Source organism: Lissotriton vulgaris, chromosome 2_1 (genome assembly GCF_964263255.1).
Source record: "Lissotriton vulgaris chromosome 2_1, aLisVul1.2, whole genome shotgun sequence".
NCBI lineage: Eukaryota > Metazoa > Chordata > Amphibia > Caudata > Salamandridae > Lissotriton > Lissotriton vulgaris.
Genome location: NC_141687.1, coordinates 1276574189 through 1276590254, shown reverse-complemented (window position 1 = coordinate 1276590254; position 16066 = coordinate 1276574189). Strand labels below are relative to the sequence as shown.

At 40.6% G+C, this 16066-nt stretch overlaps 1 protein-coding gene across 1 annotated transcript in view; it reads left to right on the top strand.

Annotated features, from left to right (window-relative positions):
• The window catches only part of UBE4A (ubiquitination factor E4A), a 284893-nt gene that overhangs the window by 78120 nt on the left and 190707 nt on the right, over window positions 1–16066 (top strand). The window contains exons 10-11 of the mRNA XM_086956992.1: window positions 788–914; window positions 2269–2576. Coding sequence (XP_086813118.1) covers window positions 788–914; window positions 2269–2576 — 435 coding nt within the window. The remainder of the gene's footprint in view (window positions 1–787; window positions 915–2268; window positions 2577–16066) is intronic.

Below are 16066 nucleotides of genomic sequence, written 5' to 3'. Positions count from 1 at the left end.
GTCTTCAGCTCTTTGCTGATACTCGTTTTTTCCTTCTTTTTCCCAGTTAACTTTTCAGTTCTTAAAATATTGCATTTACTTTTACCTTGTCCTGAACATTTCCAGACATTTTACCGTGAGCAAACCCCGGCACACTCTAGATGTCTGTGTTTGCCATTTATGTAGGTTGTGTTTTTAAAAAAACGTAATTTTTTTTAAACCTCATTATAACCTTTACCTAACTCTGGCAGTAACATGCTTTGTGTCTTTGTCAAAGTTCATTTGAGTTTAGGCTATTCAGTTAATCTGATAACTAAAATCAATGACCAGAATAATCAAAATCTGCAGTTCAACAATGTTCGTAATCTGATAATGAGACCACATTTTTTTTAATTCCCCCCTTTGATTTAGTCTATGCCCTCTTTCTTCATGTTATCATTTCCTGAATAGTTTCCTCTGCACAGATGATAATCATTCCTCAGAGTTCAAAAACACGTGCAAATGGCTCATTGTATGGCTGAAGCACATGGATTGTTTCCTGCACTATCCTCCACATGCAGCTCTAGGTCAAAGTTATGTAAACCATGGCCCTCTGTCCAGTTGAAGGACATATGATTGGACAGGTCACAGCCTTACAGAACTGATGGTGATATACAAGCCGACAAGAAGTCTAAGATCGAACTCCTTAAGATTAGGATGCTAGTCTCTGGACTGCCATTGGGCTACAAACGATGGGCATTGCAAAGGTTGGATATAAAGATTATTGCAGCCCATGTAGACATTTACAGATTCCCTTGTCTCTTTGTAGGTCTGGATAAAGAAACCTGTCTTATACCAGCTGCGACTGACCAACAGTTGGACATTGCTCAGAGCTACAACCTTGTGACTGAGAATTTGGTCCTGACCCAATACACACTACACCTGGGCTTTCACAGGTAATTTAGCAGCGATAGAGAAAAAAAACTAGTACTGATCACCTGAGCAAAGTGCACACACAAGCCTCATTGGCTATAATGGATTCAACATAATTCTGATAAAATCCTAATACTAGACTGTGTGAGGTAAACTACTCTACTTTAGCATATTTTGTACCTATGCTGTGATGGCTTGCCAGTTGCCCTGCTGTTGCCATAATGTACATCTTATGTGAATGAGTTGAGGCGTGCACTGCTGATGCATATTGTGCTAGGGAAGGACACCTGCACCAATGCTGTGTTGTGTGTGAGGGGAGCTTGCTTTCCTCTGACCTTCTAGTTTGTGTCTCTACTGTGCATGAGAGCAGATTGTGCTGCTAGTGCTTCTGCTGCATCTGTTCTGTGGTCCAGGAAAAGCCTGCTATGCTGCTGCCATACTTTATGATACTTCATGTTTAGGTGTCCTCACCACATACTGTACTACTCATTACACATTAGTATTCTGGAATGTCTTACAAATGTTTAGATTCGCCTGCCAAGAGCTTGCTGCGCTCCCTGCTGTGTTTATTATATACCCTGCCCTCTAATTTCTGAGGCTGCCTAATATGCGTCAGTGGGCTCTCCAGTGCCAGTCATATTTCGGACCTGTATCATGCCTGCTCCAATTCCTGGCATTTTTTCACTTTTTTAAAAATTGCTTCCTGGTCCCATATCCGAACTTTCAATACCTTCTGTCCTTTCCCACAACTTTTTGCAGTAGATGCCATGAATATCCACCACCTTTCTGCCCTCTGTCATAGAACTTGTAACAAAAATCCCTTTAATCTTTACCATTTAACTGCCATCGCCCAATTTCCTTTTAAGCTGTGCCATATTTTGGAGCTTTTGATTTCTTCCAAATATCTGTCCTGGACCTTTCTCTGGTCCCTGCCTTACTTTTGCCATTTTTCAAAGTTCTTGATCATCACTTCCATATCCTACCTCTTCGCTTCAAACTGTCTAACCTGTTCATTGTCTGTGCCTTCGGTTAGATAATTTTAACAGCTTTAATTAGGGTTTGACGGTAATATAGCTCTGTCTCCCCAGAGCGTTTCCTAATGCCTGCTCTGTCTCTGCTGTGCATCATAGCTCTGTAAATTTCCATGTCTACCATCACACTTTAACCCCTGCCATATCACTACACTCACTCAAGGATCTCTCTTAACCAGGCATGGTGCTTCCCTCCCGATTTTACGGTAATCTCTACCTTTCGTCTTTATTTTCCAAAGAGTCTTCAGTAACCCTAGCCATGATTTGGAATTTTCTATAACACACTGTGTCTCCAGTCTCCTCAAGATGTCTTTCTGATGCCCCCCATTTCTCTACCCTCCCTCAGATTGCACGATCAGATGGTAAAGATGAACCAGAGCCTTCACCGGTTGCAGGTTTCATGGCGTGAGGCTCAGCAAAGCTCCAGCCCAACATCAGAAGCGCTACTGGAGCAATTTGAACGGCTGATGACAGTCTACCTCTCTACTAAGGCGATCATGACCGAACCCCAGATGCTGCAGAACTGCCTGAACCTGCAAGTATCCATGGCACTTCTTCTGGTGCAATTTGCCATTGGGAACCAAGGGACTGAGCCAATTGACCTTACATTTCCATTACCTGAGATGCAGCATAGCATGCTGGCATTTGTACCAGGTAAGGGGGACATGGGAGGATTGTATAGCACAAGTGCACCTCTGTTCCCTCATCTGTGTTGTCCCCGACTTATAGCCTCTTCATCAATTGAGTACCTTTTTAATTCCGTTTTACCTACTTGAAAGGCATGGAAATATTATTTAACATCTTCCCATTGTATTGATGGAGTGCTTCGGAATATGCCTCACTAGGTAAAGCAGGTATGCAGTGTGAGGGCAAGTGCCTGATGCTTTTTGACTTGGAGTACTCTGCGTGTCCTTTACATCTTGTTAAGGCCTCAACACCAACTTTTGGGGAAGAGCAGCAGCAGTACACCCTAGCCTGCAACACATTTATACTCTCAGGAGCACTGGTTCACCTTTGCCTGACCCTGCTGTGTGTTTTGTACCAGGGCATGGTAAAAGTAGAATGAATCAATGAATGAATGATAAGTATTTGTAAAGTACGAATGTCACTCCAAGGAACATCCTGGCGCTATGCTAAGAGCTACTACAAATTGTATGACCCTCTGTATGAGGCATCTACCGCTCTGCCTATTGTATGTTTGGAAGAGCATTTCACCCAGCACACCAGTGAAGACCTATATAATCTCATTTTGTGCCTCTAGGATGGATCCATATTTCATAGTAGGATGATTAGTCACTCCTGTCAGACCCGCTCAAAGTAATCCATGTTCACCATTTAATCTGAAAAAGAAGAAAAATGCTTGATGACCCATAAAGCGAGGCAAATACTTGTCAGGAAGGGAATAGAATATTATTTAATGTTTAACATTTCCTTCTCGTAACTACACAAAATTTGCCATAAGCAGATTGCTTTAACGGAGGCATTAATTGTACACATTTTCTGAGTGGTTGAGTTTTTAGTTGCTACACTGTAGTGTGAAAAAAGCGAGGGGAGGATCTTCCTTCAAAAGCTTAACAAAGGAAAGTAAAACAATTATTCTACATCAGAAATTACAGTTTTCTTACATGAGCTGTCATAACCACCTGCTAAGGCTACCAATGTAAACCATCCTATCAAATGTAAATGAAACTTGTAGTTTTCATAAGGAAACATATGAGAGGTTTATCCTACAATTTCTTTAATGGTACCAGACCAGCCATATACACTGATGTGTTTTATGGGCTGTGCCCGAAATAAGCGTTTTACTACTACAAAACATACAATAAGTACCAAAATCAAGTCTCCCAGCAACAGCAGGGATTTCAGCTATCGAATACATGTTCCAAAGAAAAGCAGTAAAATCACCACAGTTCTTTATAGTCTTGATTTTCCAAACTCCACTTTTTTCTTTGTGTTTCACCTCCAGGTCTTCTAGGGCAGTAGTTCTTAACCTTCTCACTTATGTGGACCCCACAATCACAACTGAATGCAAGGGACCCTTGCTTAAAAAATGTCTACCATTTGAACCTCTCAATAATTACCAAAATATGAAATAAATACATGTATTGAATATTTTATGTAAAAATATACTTTTTAATTGGCATGTTTGAGCTTTTTAAAACGTTGTTTTATTTATTGAAGACAAGGCAATGAGTTCTACTCTACCATATCCTTTTGTTTTGCTCCTAATGCATGCCTTCCATTTGTCAGTGCTTCAGATGAGACCAGCAGTTGTCCATACTACATTCTTTTGCTGTAGTTGTGCAGCTCCTATTAATCAAGTGAAGTATACCAACTTAGTGTCTAGCCTTCAGTTTCAAGTTCCTTCACATTTAGAGCCATTTAAGGTTTATTTTACATTTTTGGTTTTCTTAAGTATATATAATTCGGAAAATTAAATCTTATAAGAAGATTAGTAAACAGCCGTGGACCTCATGAGTAAGCTTAACAGACCCAAGGGGTCCCAAGTTAAGAACTGCTGTTCTTTGGCGATTCTAACACCCATTTCCAAAAGAACTTTCTCAGTTTTGCTTCTGGTCAATCTGTGTATGCTAACCAGAATCATTTTAGGGACTCCTCACCACTGAAATACCTGTGAATAAAAATCATTATGCATAAGAATGAAGGCTGCAGTAATCAACTTATTTTAGAAATGTAATCGGCAATGTAGTATCCAATAATCTCACAACACAGGGTGTGCTACAGATACGTCCGATTTAAGCCAAAGTGGAATAATCTTCACCTCTGTGTTTTTAAGAGAACTTCTCTTTTAATATTTAGGAGATTTTACATTCACTAGCAAGACCAGAGGGGAGTATTATGCTATTTTACAACTTACCAGCACCAAAGAAGCAAAATCCACTACTGGCTTCCAATTAGATTTTCTTGAATGTAGATTGGGCAGACCAGTCCAATTCTAATCTACTACCCAAAATGAGGGCATTGGAGGCTAGAGCATTTTGTGCAGAATGTATTCCAAACTTTAAAACATACAATCCAGTATCATGAATAGCCTGCTGTACCCAACAGGCCAAAGTCTGGGAGAAGACTGGGTGAAAGGTTGGAAAGAAGTAAGCAGAACAAAGCCCCGAAGCCTGAATAACTAATCCATGTTGCTTCAAGTATCTGACCAGAAGCAACTTGGAATATCTCTCCAACCAAATTGGAGACCAGAAACCTTTCTACACAAATGGAGGCACACCAACAAAGTACGTTTTCGAAAGAGCCCTTCTTGAGACCAGTATTCCTTATGTAGCAATTGCTGGAAGAAGGACAAGACTCTGACGTCCCATAGCTGAGAATACTTGCAGTTTTAGCCAGCCTCACTCTGCAGAGCTTGCTTAGGAGAAGTTGTTTGCCAGTTTAAAGCCCACCAGTTGTAGAAGGCTGAGCCTAAATGGCTAACGTATAAGAGTTCACTAGACTATGTTGGTGAAAAATTCAAAATGTATGAAATTCTGGACCACACTAAATTGAAATTGATCATATTTTTGTACCTTTAAAAAAAGATATATATTTTTTATTACAGGACACCTACAAAAAAACATGTCTAGGTTTAAAAAAATAGATTTTTTAATTCAGTGAAGGGTAATGGTAAAAGATCAGTCATATATAGATCTTTACATCAAATATGCATTTGCATGAAATATGCAAACCGCTATAGAGGGAGCCTTCTAGGAGACTGTTTGAGAGTCAATTCTCCATAGAACAGATCTGCTGTGTTCTGTGAAAATGATGTTCTTCACATTTCCTAGCAGATACACACTATGCAGGACCACCCTGATAGTATATTGTTATCTATAGTAGTGCCCCGATCTTTGACTGCCCCATGCATTTCCATTATCTTAGTTACAGAGCCCACAGTGTCCATAAGTTTGCCTTTACATGCATACCAAGAGTGGTCAATACTCTTCTTAGGATCTTTAATATCCTCGCCTATGAGAGTGACCTTGGAGTCTATTTCTGGAGTTAAGGATACCTTTTTCTCAACTGAGAGGTGGCTTCTCGCCTCCTTGTGACTAAAAACTTGGTTGACTTTCACTGGTAGGGTCTGTCCTCCTTAACGCACATAAGCAGTAACTTTGGGCAAAAGGCACCACTTCAAAGTGTGGGAATTGTATAGGTAATTTGAGTCAAAAAGATCTTCCTAATCCTCAGTCGGGGCAGTCTTCCAGACCAGTGATTGAAGTGTCCTCTCTGAGTCTTGGCTGAATTCATACCTTCAACCACCCCAACAGGTGGCAGTGTCTAGATCACCTGGATTAACCTCCCAAATCAACAACTGCAAACGCTTCATCATCCTAGTCCTATTCAAAGATGTCACAGTTTTGCAACTCTGTCTGTTCTCTTTAGAGGAGGGTGGGGCTTAAGTTACTGTAGGGAACTAACAGGAAGACCTTTTTGTCTTCTCAGATGAGTCAAACACTGTAGATGGTATCTCTTACTTGCTTTGCATGGGTGTTACTTAGAGTGTTTTATTTTCAGGTAACCTGTCTGTCTTGCAGGGGTGAAACATATCTGAATGTAGGAGCGTTGATGCATTTTCTTGCCCGGGCTTTATCACTGGCAGGAGGACTTCAACAAAGTCATGTACCCAGACACACCTTCTACTGCCCGGGACAACAGCTAGCGCCACCTGAGCACACCTCCAAACTGGCAAAAACAACAGGATACTGATACTAAAGAGGGAGTACTCCTTCCAATCTTAAGTACACTTCCTTCATGCCAGTACAGGCATGTTCCTGCGCAGTTACAGCGGCAATTAACATCCACAGAATATTTGAATAAAACTTAACCGGATCAAAACTTCTTCCCATGATGCTATAGTAGGTCAAGTATCAAACACTGATGCCTTCCTGGCAAAACCAAGCAGTGGCTCTCCAGGAATCTTTTCGGGAAAGTTTGAACTCATCAAGACGATACTTTCCCAACAACACAGCAGTGATGAGCAGTGCACCTGCTGAGTGCAAGGCTTTTAAGATCTGTACCAGATGAATCTTTATAGGACTGGCCCACAAGATTAAAACTGCTTGAGAGGGAAGACCCCACAATAGACCTAGAAAAGGCCTGTGTAATGGACTCTGATGCATTGTGGCCGCTAGCAAGAGCAACAGCAGAATACACTGAATTATTAAATGGAGTTAATCTGTTCAACTTAAAGAAATACTTAGCTAAGAAACCCAGTGAAAGGTCTTGCAAAACTCACCATACCATATTCATATTTTAAGAAAATAGAGAGTGAAATTGGGGTGTTATTCTGGAATGGAGGCTCTGTGCAGATAGCGCAACACAAATTGACGAGGGGATGGTATGATGGGGGCGTGACAATATCTGACATCCAGAAATATTATTGGGCAGCGCAGCTGACCTCCATTAAGGGATGGGTATCTTGCCTCACAGAGGAACCAGTCTTCCAGATGGATGGACTGGTGATGCAGCAGGGGGAGGGGGGCGGAATATCTTGGGGCTCTCTAGGTTACCGATCTACTCCTTAACCTTCTAGGCCCCACTGCAATGGTGGTAAACCTCTGGCACATAGCCACGTGAGCCTTGGCATGGAGGGGGAGCATCACAAAGGCTGCTTTCCTCTGCTTCCTCCCTCTCTTCCTACCAGTAGGACACAGCAAAGCTGGGTACACTGGGACGTTTGCCAGGCTGTTATATAGGGGACATGATTGGTCTCTCCCGAGTGGGTGACTTGTGGCATCAAGGAGATATCAACCCCCTTACGGATCTACAATGCGACTATCAACTGGCACCCAATGAGTCCTACCGCTACATACAGGTCTGTCACGCCCTGAGAGTGGCGCTGCCAAGAGGCACGGTGCTCCCAGAGTCTTTGCCCTTAGAGGACAAATTACTTGAATACGTGCAGCGCAAAGCCACATCACTGACAGAAATTGCTTAACAATACACACAACACACCGTGAGCCCTGACATTGCTGAGAGAATGACGGGTTGAATATGTGGGAGACCTGGAGGACAGCGAATGGGCGGAGGCCTGGTGTTCCCTAGGCAAGTGGCCATACGGTCAGGATTTCGCTTAGTCCAATTAAAGATCCTCCACTGCTCCTACTACGCACAGACCACAATGGTGAAAATGGGCACGGCACTTACAACTGCTTTCCAAAAAGGCTGTGGCTGTACCGGGCCCTTCTGCCATATGATTTGCACTGCCTGAAAATAGTGGGCTTATGGACGGTGGTGGTTGCTAGTCTGTGCGAGGTATGTGGGGCTCCCTTCATCACCTCAGCGAAATGGTGTCTCTCAAATGTCTGAGAGGAAACCAACTTTCTCTGTACGGACTGAAATCTGGATCATCCTGGGGTTGGCAGTGGCCAAAGAAATGTGACTGGGTTGTGAGGTGCGTATCGGGCGCCAATGTTGATAGGCTATAACGTGATATGGACTGGTGTATGCTAGCTGATAAAGTGGTGTATGAAGGTCGTGGTTGACCCCAAAAGTGGGCGTAAATCAGGGGACACTGGAAAGAGTATAGAGGTACCATATGTGATGGCTTGATCCTGCTAACCCAGGGAGATCTGTAGTCCGACATTGTCCCTGGGCTATGCTATAGGTGGCTTTGAGGGGTGAGGGGTGACTGGAGGTGGTGTGGTCTGTAGTGTCATTGTTAAGGAGGTTACATGATTTTACAGTGCTCAGCTATGTGTTTGTATGTTTCTTTATTGGTAATAAAAAGATTTGTTAAACGCACACAATGTGACCTTTAAACATTCGTCACCAATCGAGCTTTGTACCAGGCAGGCATGTGTCCCCAAATGTGAGATGCCTGTTTTGTGTCCTTAACCCTTTCGATGCTGATGACGAGCTCAGCTCGTCATGATGCACAGTTGAGCTGTGCTGATGACGAGCTGAGCTCGTCATGAATAAAGTAAAACAGCAATTTCCAGCACAGGAGGGGGAAAACACCTAGCAGCCAAGGTGTTAATAATCCCTTGACGGTGACCGAATCGCCAGTAGTGGCAGCCATTGAAATGGAAAAAGCCTTTGACAGACTTGACTGGGAATGCATACTCAGTCGTAGAGTGGGTGAGATGAGATTGTGGTGTGTGTGTGTGTGTGTGTGTGTTTGTGTGTGTGTGTATATATATAATTACCTACTGGCGGTCGCCAGTAGGTAGTTATAGTTAGGATTTTTTTCAATGTTAAATCTCAAAATTCTATTTGGAATAACTTTGGCACCGGTTGCCGAATCTGCCTGAAAATTTCCTGAAAATGGCCTCGTCGAGCTCCGGTCCTTCCTTGAAAGTTTGGGGGGGATTCGTCAAGCGGGGGCCGAGATAAAAGGGGGGTCCCAAAACGCGTTTTCCCCATGTTAATTTCCATAGGGCGGTCGATTTCACTTTTAGCCCGAACGGCTGAATGGATTTCCACCAAACTTGGCAAAATTGTAGGGACTGGTAGCCCGATGTGCCTTTGCTATGTCTCAAGATATGTGCTCCAGTGGATTTTGAGTAATGTAGGTTCAAAAAAATATATATATCTATAGGCGCTTTCCGGTGCGCGCACCGGAGTGCGCTCCCGGCGCGACACGCGACTTGCGCGCAGGAAGCGGATTGGCTCTCAGTTGTCTGTAAACATTCTAAACAGTCCGGAGCGGCCGCCATCTTGTGTCTCGGTAGGATCGAGACAGGAGAGGTGGCCAAAACAAAGGGGGAAATGACCATAAGGGGGCAGAGTAGATACCCCCTGTACCCCTAGGTTTGATGTGGGGGCCATTAAAGGGCCCCGCGGGGTCTCACCTTTTTTTTTTTTTTTTCGATTTTCGCGGGGGAAGCGCCTGGTACGCGCACCGGGGAGCGTATCGAGGAGGGTACTATGTAAAAATAATGACTTTAAAAAATTGTATGTTTATGTTTTTTTTTAATTTTTTTTATTTTATGTAAGTACCTACATGTAGGTACTAATGAAGAGACTTACATTTAATGTTCACCATTTTCTTTGTAGACATCTTGCATGTTGTTATTGTATTTTTTGTGGTATATGGAATTCATAACATAGTCTGTCTGGAAAGGAGAAACAGATCTTATAAGCACTCCCTGCGAATTTCTAGGGGATCATGAGTAGTCTATCCTGCTCCCTTATGAAAATGAGGTGTAAAATATTCATAGGAGATAATATAGTGGGAGAAAGGTAGTAACTATGAGTAAACTTACTATGTAACAGAAAAATAGTTGAACAGTATACTATAAGTCTCACTTTATATTTTAAACATTTTTGGTAATACTTTATGAATTACATATAAAAATGAATATTGTCTGAAACAATTTGAAATTATTAAAGATAAATTTATTCCTCTGATTCTTTTTCATAATTTAATAAAATTTCTAACATAATATTGTCCGGAATTTCCTCATAATTATAAGTACATGATTCCATTTCTTCCAAACATTCTATTAACTGTTCATCCAAAGAGTCATCCATGAAATCTAGTTAATCTTTTTGGTCTTCTTGTTTTTCCTCCTTTATTTTGATAGAAGTAACATTTCCTTGATTTTCTCCTTCCATTTTCTTTCTGAAAATTGCATACAAATTAACTATATTAGTAGAGTTAGGGTACTGTATACCAGAGAAGCCTAACTCAATCCATAACTATTACAGAGAAGTCTATCTCTATCTATAATTTTTACAGAGGAATAGTATATAACTAACAGAATATTTTTTCTGAAATTAACTTAAAGTGTACAATATACTTCCATAATAACAATTTACCTTGGAGAAATCAGGTGAAGTTGTCAGTGTAATTTGTTCTCAAATGTACTTCTGGAAGCAGTAGTCAAAATGGCTGTGTTTCCCTCTCTTCTTTTATATATATTCTTGTACTTAACCAATGAAACGTCAGGAAATAGTCGTAGAAAATGAAAGAGTTTTTAATTGGTTGTAAATTCTAACATTTCATATGTGTTTTGTCATGTAATTTACCTCAGGATATTTAGTCAGGCCTACAGCATAATTTTCTCAATGGAATTCCTTCAAATTTGGGCAAATGGTAGGGACTGCTATGTAGTAGGGCCTATTCTATATTTGATGAAAGTGTCTCTAGTGGTTTTTTTGTAAATTGCTTTCCCACCTTTTTTTATCGAGCGCTTACTGGTGCGCGCTCCTTTACGCGCACTGGCAGCGTTACGGGAGTCCTCCATTTTGTGTTTCGGTACAATCGAGACACAAGATGGAGGGTAAACAATGTTCGGTATGGGTAGAAGGGGGCACGGTAGAGACTTTTTGACCATCTAGGTTTTCTGAGGGGGGGCTTAGGAGGCCTATAAAGGTTAAAAAAAAAAAAAATCTTTCATTTTCCACGGGGGGAGCGCCTGGTGCGCGCACCTTTAAGCGTACCGGAAAGCGTAATTTGGTGAAAAATAGTGAAAAAAGTTAGAAAAAGATAAATGTTTTGAATGATCAGAGGTAGGGTAGCTCTGAAAAGAGCTTTTGGGTTTTGTGGTTGATTTAGGTACCTACAAGTAGGTTCCAATGCACATTCTTAAATTCAGGAGGAATATTCTATTCCCTTCATCTGAGAAGTGCACACCATCTCCTCTGTAGATGTCTTGCATGTTGTAACGCAAGTTATTATTGTATATTGAACCCATTCCATAGTCTCTCATGTAAGCAGAAACAGATTTATTCACATGTTTCCGTGCTTTCTCAAATTGTGGACAAAATTGGTTGGACCAGTTCCATTTCTCTTTGGCATATATTAGAAAATACCAAGGCAGTTTGTGGAAAGAGTGTCATTAATTGATCAAAGGTGTCCTTTAAAAGCATTTCCAGACCAACCCCAGTCATAGTGCCTAAATCATTTCCTCCACAGTGCACTATTAAGAGGTCAGGTTTTGGCAAATGCATAAAGGTTTTCACCAATGGTATCAATTGGTGACATTTTAATCCTCTCTGGCCAATCCACTTGATTTCCACATCTTGTAAATTGAGGTTGTGAAAATGTCTGCTATCTGCATACCTTTGAGCCCAGTGGATGTAGCTGTGTCCAAGGATCCAGACAGAAAACATGATGAGAGATGGTTCTGATGCAGTCAGATGATGTGTGGGAATGAAATGGCAGTTGGAACAGTAGGAGGTTACAAAAAAATAATTGTGGAGTTTCACTGCTTTTGAATCAGAAGCAATGATTGGTGGATTCAGATAGTTGAAAACTTAAAGTTAGGGTGCATGGTTGTGTTGTGTTAAAGAAGCAATTTGAATGGTTAAAAAAAGTCACTAAAAGCTAAAATACTCTGGATAGGCTGGTGTATTGAGAGGTCAAACAGCCTTGCTGAGTTAATTTGCAACATTGTACAATAAACTTTTGAACCTGAGAGTTCAGTTAGGAGGGAGTTGCTATGGAAACAGATAGAAAGATCTGAGAGGGGGAAGGGTGTTGGTTTCAAAATAGTGAGGGAAAACTTTTGATTGGTTGAATTAAGGCATATGTGTACAAAGTTAGAGATTTTCTATGCCAGTCTGTGGTTTCAGTGTATTGAGTGCACACTTTTTGCTCTGTTAAAGAGAAATTGGTGTGTGTGTCTGACACTGTTTTCAATCTTCCAAAGCTTTTGTAAAGGTAAGTAATGATTTATTTAATTTACATAGAGACTTGTTTACTCTATGGAGAATATTTATAAGCAGATAGTTATGTTTTAGAAGTCAAATGGTATGCTAGTATATAAGTTCTGTGTTGTGTTTCTTATATGTTATTGAAAAATCGATTTTTGGGTGCAATTGATTGGTATTTGCATTTGGCCCTTTTTTATGATTGCCTTGTGCAGCTCATGCATCACTTTAAACATGGGTAATAAGTGATGCACTGGTGGCGAAAGGCCTTCATAAATAAGGCTCTGACTTTGTTTGCTGTTGATTTGATTTTGGATTTTTGATAATGCTTGATATCAACATTTGAAAGATAAAGGATTTGTTTTTGGGGAAACAGTGATGTTTCAAAAGTGATATTCTGTGCTTGTACATAGGTTGTGCGCAGTAATTTTTAAATGTTATTCAAAAATCGATTTTTGGGTGCAATTGATTGGTATTTGCATTTGGCCCTTTTTTATGATTGCCTTGTGCAGCTGATGCATCACTTTAAACATGGGTAATAAGTGACGCAGTGGTGGCGCAAGACCTTCATAAATAAGGCCCTGACTTTGTTTGCTGATATTGAGTTGTTGTAGATAGGTTCTGCGCAGTGTTTCTTTCATGTTATTCAAAAATCGATTTTTGGGTGCAATTGATTGGTATTTGCATTTGGTCCTTTTTTATGATTGCCTTGTGCAACTGGTGCATCATTTTATACATGGGTAATAAGTGACGCACTGGTGGCGCAAGGCCTTTATAAATAAGGCCCTGACTTTGTTTGCTGATATTGAGTGGTTGTACATAGGTTCTGCTCAGTGATTCTTACATGTTATTCAAAAATCGATTTTTGGGTGCAATTGATTGGAATTTGCATTTGGCCCTTTTTTATGATTGCCTTGTGCAGCTGATGCATCACTTTAAACATGGGTAATAAGTGACGCACTGGTGGCGCAAGGCCTTTATAAATAAGGCCCTGACTTTGTTTGCTGATATTAAGTGGTTGTACATAGGTTCTGCGCAGTGATTCTTACATGTTATTCCAAAATCGATTTTTGGGTGCAATTGATTGGAATTTGCATTTGGCCCTTTTTTATAATTGCCTTGTGCAGCTGATGCATCACTTTAAACATGGGTAATAAGTGATGCACTGGTGGCGAAAGGCCTTCATAAATAAGGCTCTGACTTTGTTTGCTGTTGATTTGATTTTGGATTTTTGATAATGCTTGATATCAACATTTGAAAGATAAAGGATTTGTTTTTGGGGAAACAGTGATGTTTCAAAAGTGATATTCTGTGCTTGTACATAGGTTGTGCGCAGTAATTTTTAAATGTTATTCAAAAATCGATTTTTGGGTGCAATTGATTGGTATTTGCATTTGGCCCTTTTTTATGATTGCCTTGTGCAGCTGATGCATCACTTTAAACATGGGTAATAAGTGACGCACTGGTGGCGCAAGGCCTTTATAAATCAGGCCCTGACTTTGTTTGCTGATATTGAGTGGTTGTACATAGGTTCTGCACAGTGATTCTTACATGTTATTCAAAAATCGATTTTTGGGTGCAATTGATTAGCATTTGCATTTGGCCCTTTTTTATGATTGCCTTGTGCAGCTGATGCATCACTTTAAACATGGGTAATAAGTGACGCACTGGTGGTGCAAGGCCTTTATAAATAAGGCCCTGACTTTGTTTGCTCATATTGAGTGGTTGTAGATAGGTTCTGCGCAGTGTTTCTTTCATGTTGTTATTCAAAAATCGATTTTTGGGTGCAATTGATTGGTATTTGCATTTGGCCCTTTTTTATGATTGCCTTGTGCAACTGGTGCATCATTTTATACATGGGTAATAAGTGACGCACTGGTGGCGCAAGGCCTTTATAAATAAGGCCCTGACTTTGTTTGCTGATATTGAGTGGTTGTACATAGGTTCTGCACAGTGATTCTTACATGTTATTCAAAAATCGATTTTTGGGTGCAATTGATTAGAATTTGCATTTGGCCCTTTTTTATGATTGCCTTGTGCAGCTGATGCATCACTTTAAACATGGGTAATAAGTGACGCACTGGTGGTGCAAGGCCTTTATAAATAAGGCCCTGACTTTGTTTGCTCATATTGAGTGGTTGTAGATAGGTTCTGCGCAGTGTTTCTTTCATGTTATTCAAAAATCGATTTTTGGGTGCAATTGATTGGTATTTGCATTTGGCCCTTTTTTATGATTGCCTTGTGCAGCTGATGCATCACTTTAAACATGGGTAATAAGTGACGCACTGGTGGTGCAAGGCCTTTATAAATAAGGCCCTGACTTTGTTTGCTCATATTGAGTGGTTGTAGATAGGTTCTGCGCAGTGTTTCTTTCATGTTATTCAAAAATCGATTTTTGGGTGCAATTGATTGGTATTTGCATTTGGCCCTTTTTTATGATTGCCTTGTGCAGCTGATGCATCACTTTAAACATGGGTAATAAGTGACGCACTGGTGGCGCAAGGCCTTTATAAATAAGGCCCTGACTTTGTTTGATGATATTGAGTGGTTGTACATAGGTTCTGCGCAGTGTTTCTTTCATGTTATTCAAAAATCGATTTTTGGGTGCAATTGATTGGTATTTGCATTTGGCCCTTTTTTATGATTGCCTTGTGCAGCTGATGCATCACTTTAAACATGGGTAATAAGTGACGCACTGGTGGCGCAAGGCCTTTATAAATAAGGCCCTGACTTTGTTTGCTGATATTGAGTGGTTGTACATAGGTTCTGCGCAGTGATTCTTACATGTTATTCCAAAATCGATTTTTGGGTGCAATTGATTGGAATTTGCATTTGGCCCTTTTTTATAATTGCCTTGTGCAGCTGATGCATCACTTTAAACATGGGTAATAAGTGACGCACTGGTGGCGCAAGGCCTTTATAAATAAGGCCCTGACTTTGTTTGCTGATATTGAGTGGTTGTAGATAGGTTCTGCGCAGTGTTTCTTTCATGTTATTCAAAAATCGATTTTTGGGTGCAATTGATTGATATTTGCATTTGGCCCTTTTTTATGATTGCCTTGTGCTACTGGTGCATCATTTTATATATGGGTAATAAGTGGCGCAAGGCCTTTATAAATTAGGCCCTGACTTTGTTTGCTGATATTGAGTGGTTGTACATAGGTTCTGCGCAGTGATTCTTACATGTTATTCAAAAATCGATTTTTGGGTGCAATTGATTGCAATTTGCATTTGGCCCTTTTTTATGTTTGCCTTGTGCAGCTGATGCATCACATTAAACATGGGTAATAAGTGACGCACTGGTGGCGCAAGGCCTTTATAAATAAGGCTTGACTTTGTTTGCTGATATTGAGTGGTTGTAGATAGGTTCTGCGCAGTGTTTCTTTCATGTTATTCAAAAATCGATTTTGGGGTTAAATTGATTGATATTTGCATTTGGCCCTTTTTTATGATTGCCTTGTGCAGCTGATGCATCACTTTAAACATGGGTAATAAGTGACGCACTGGTGGCGCAAGGCCTTTATAAATAAGGCCCT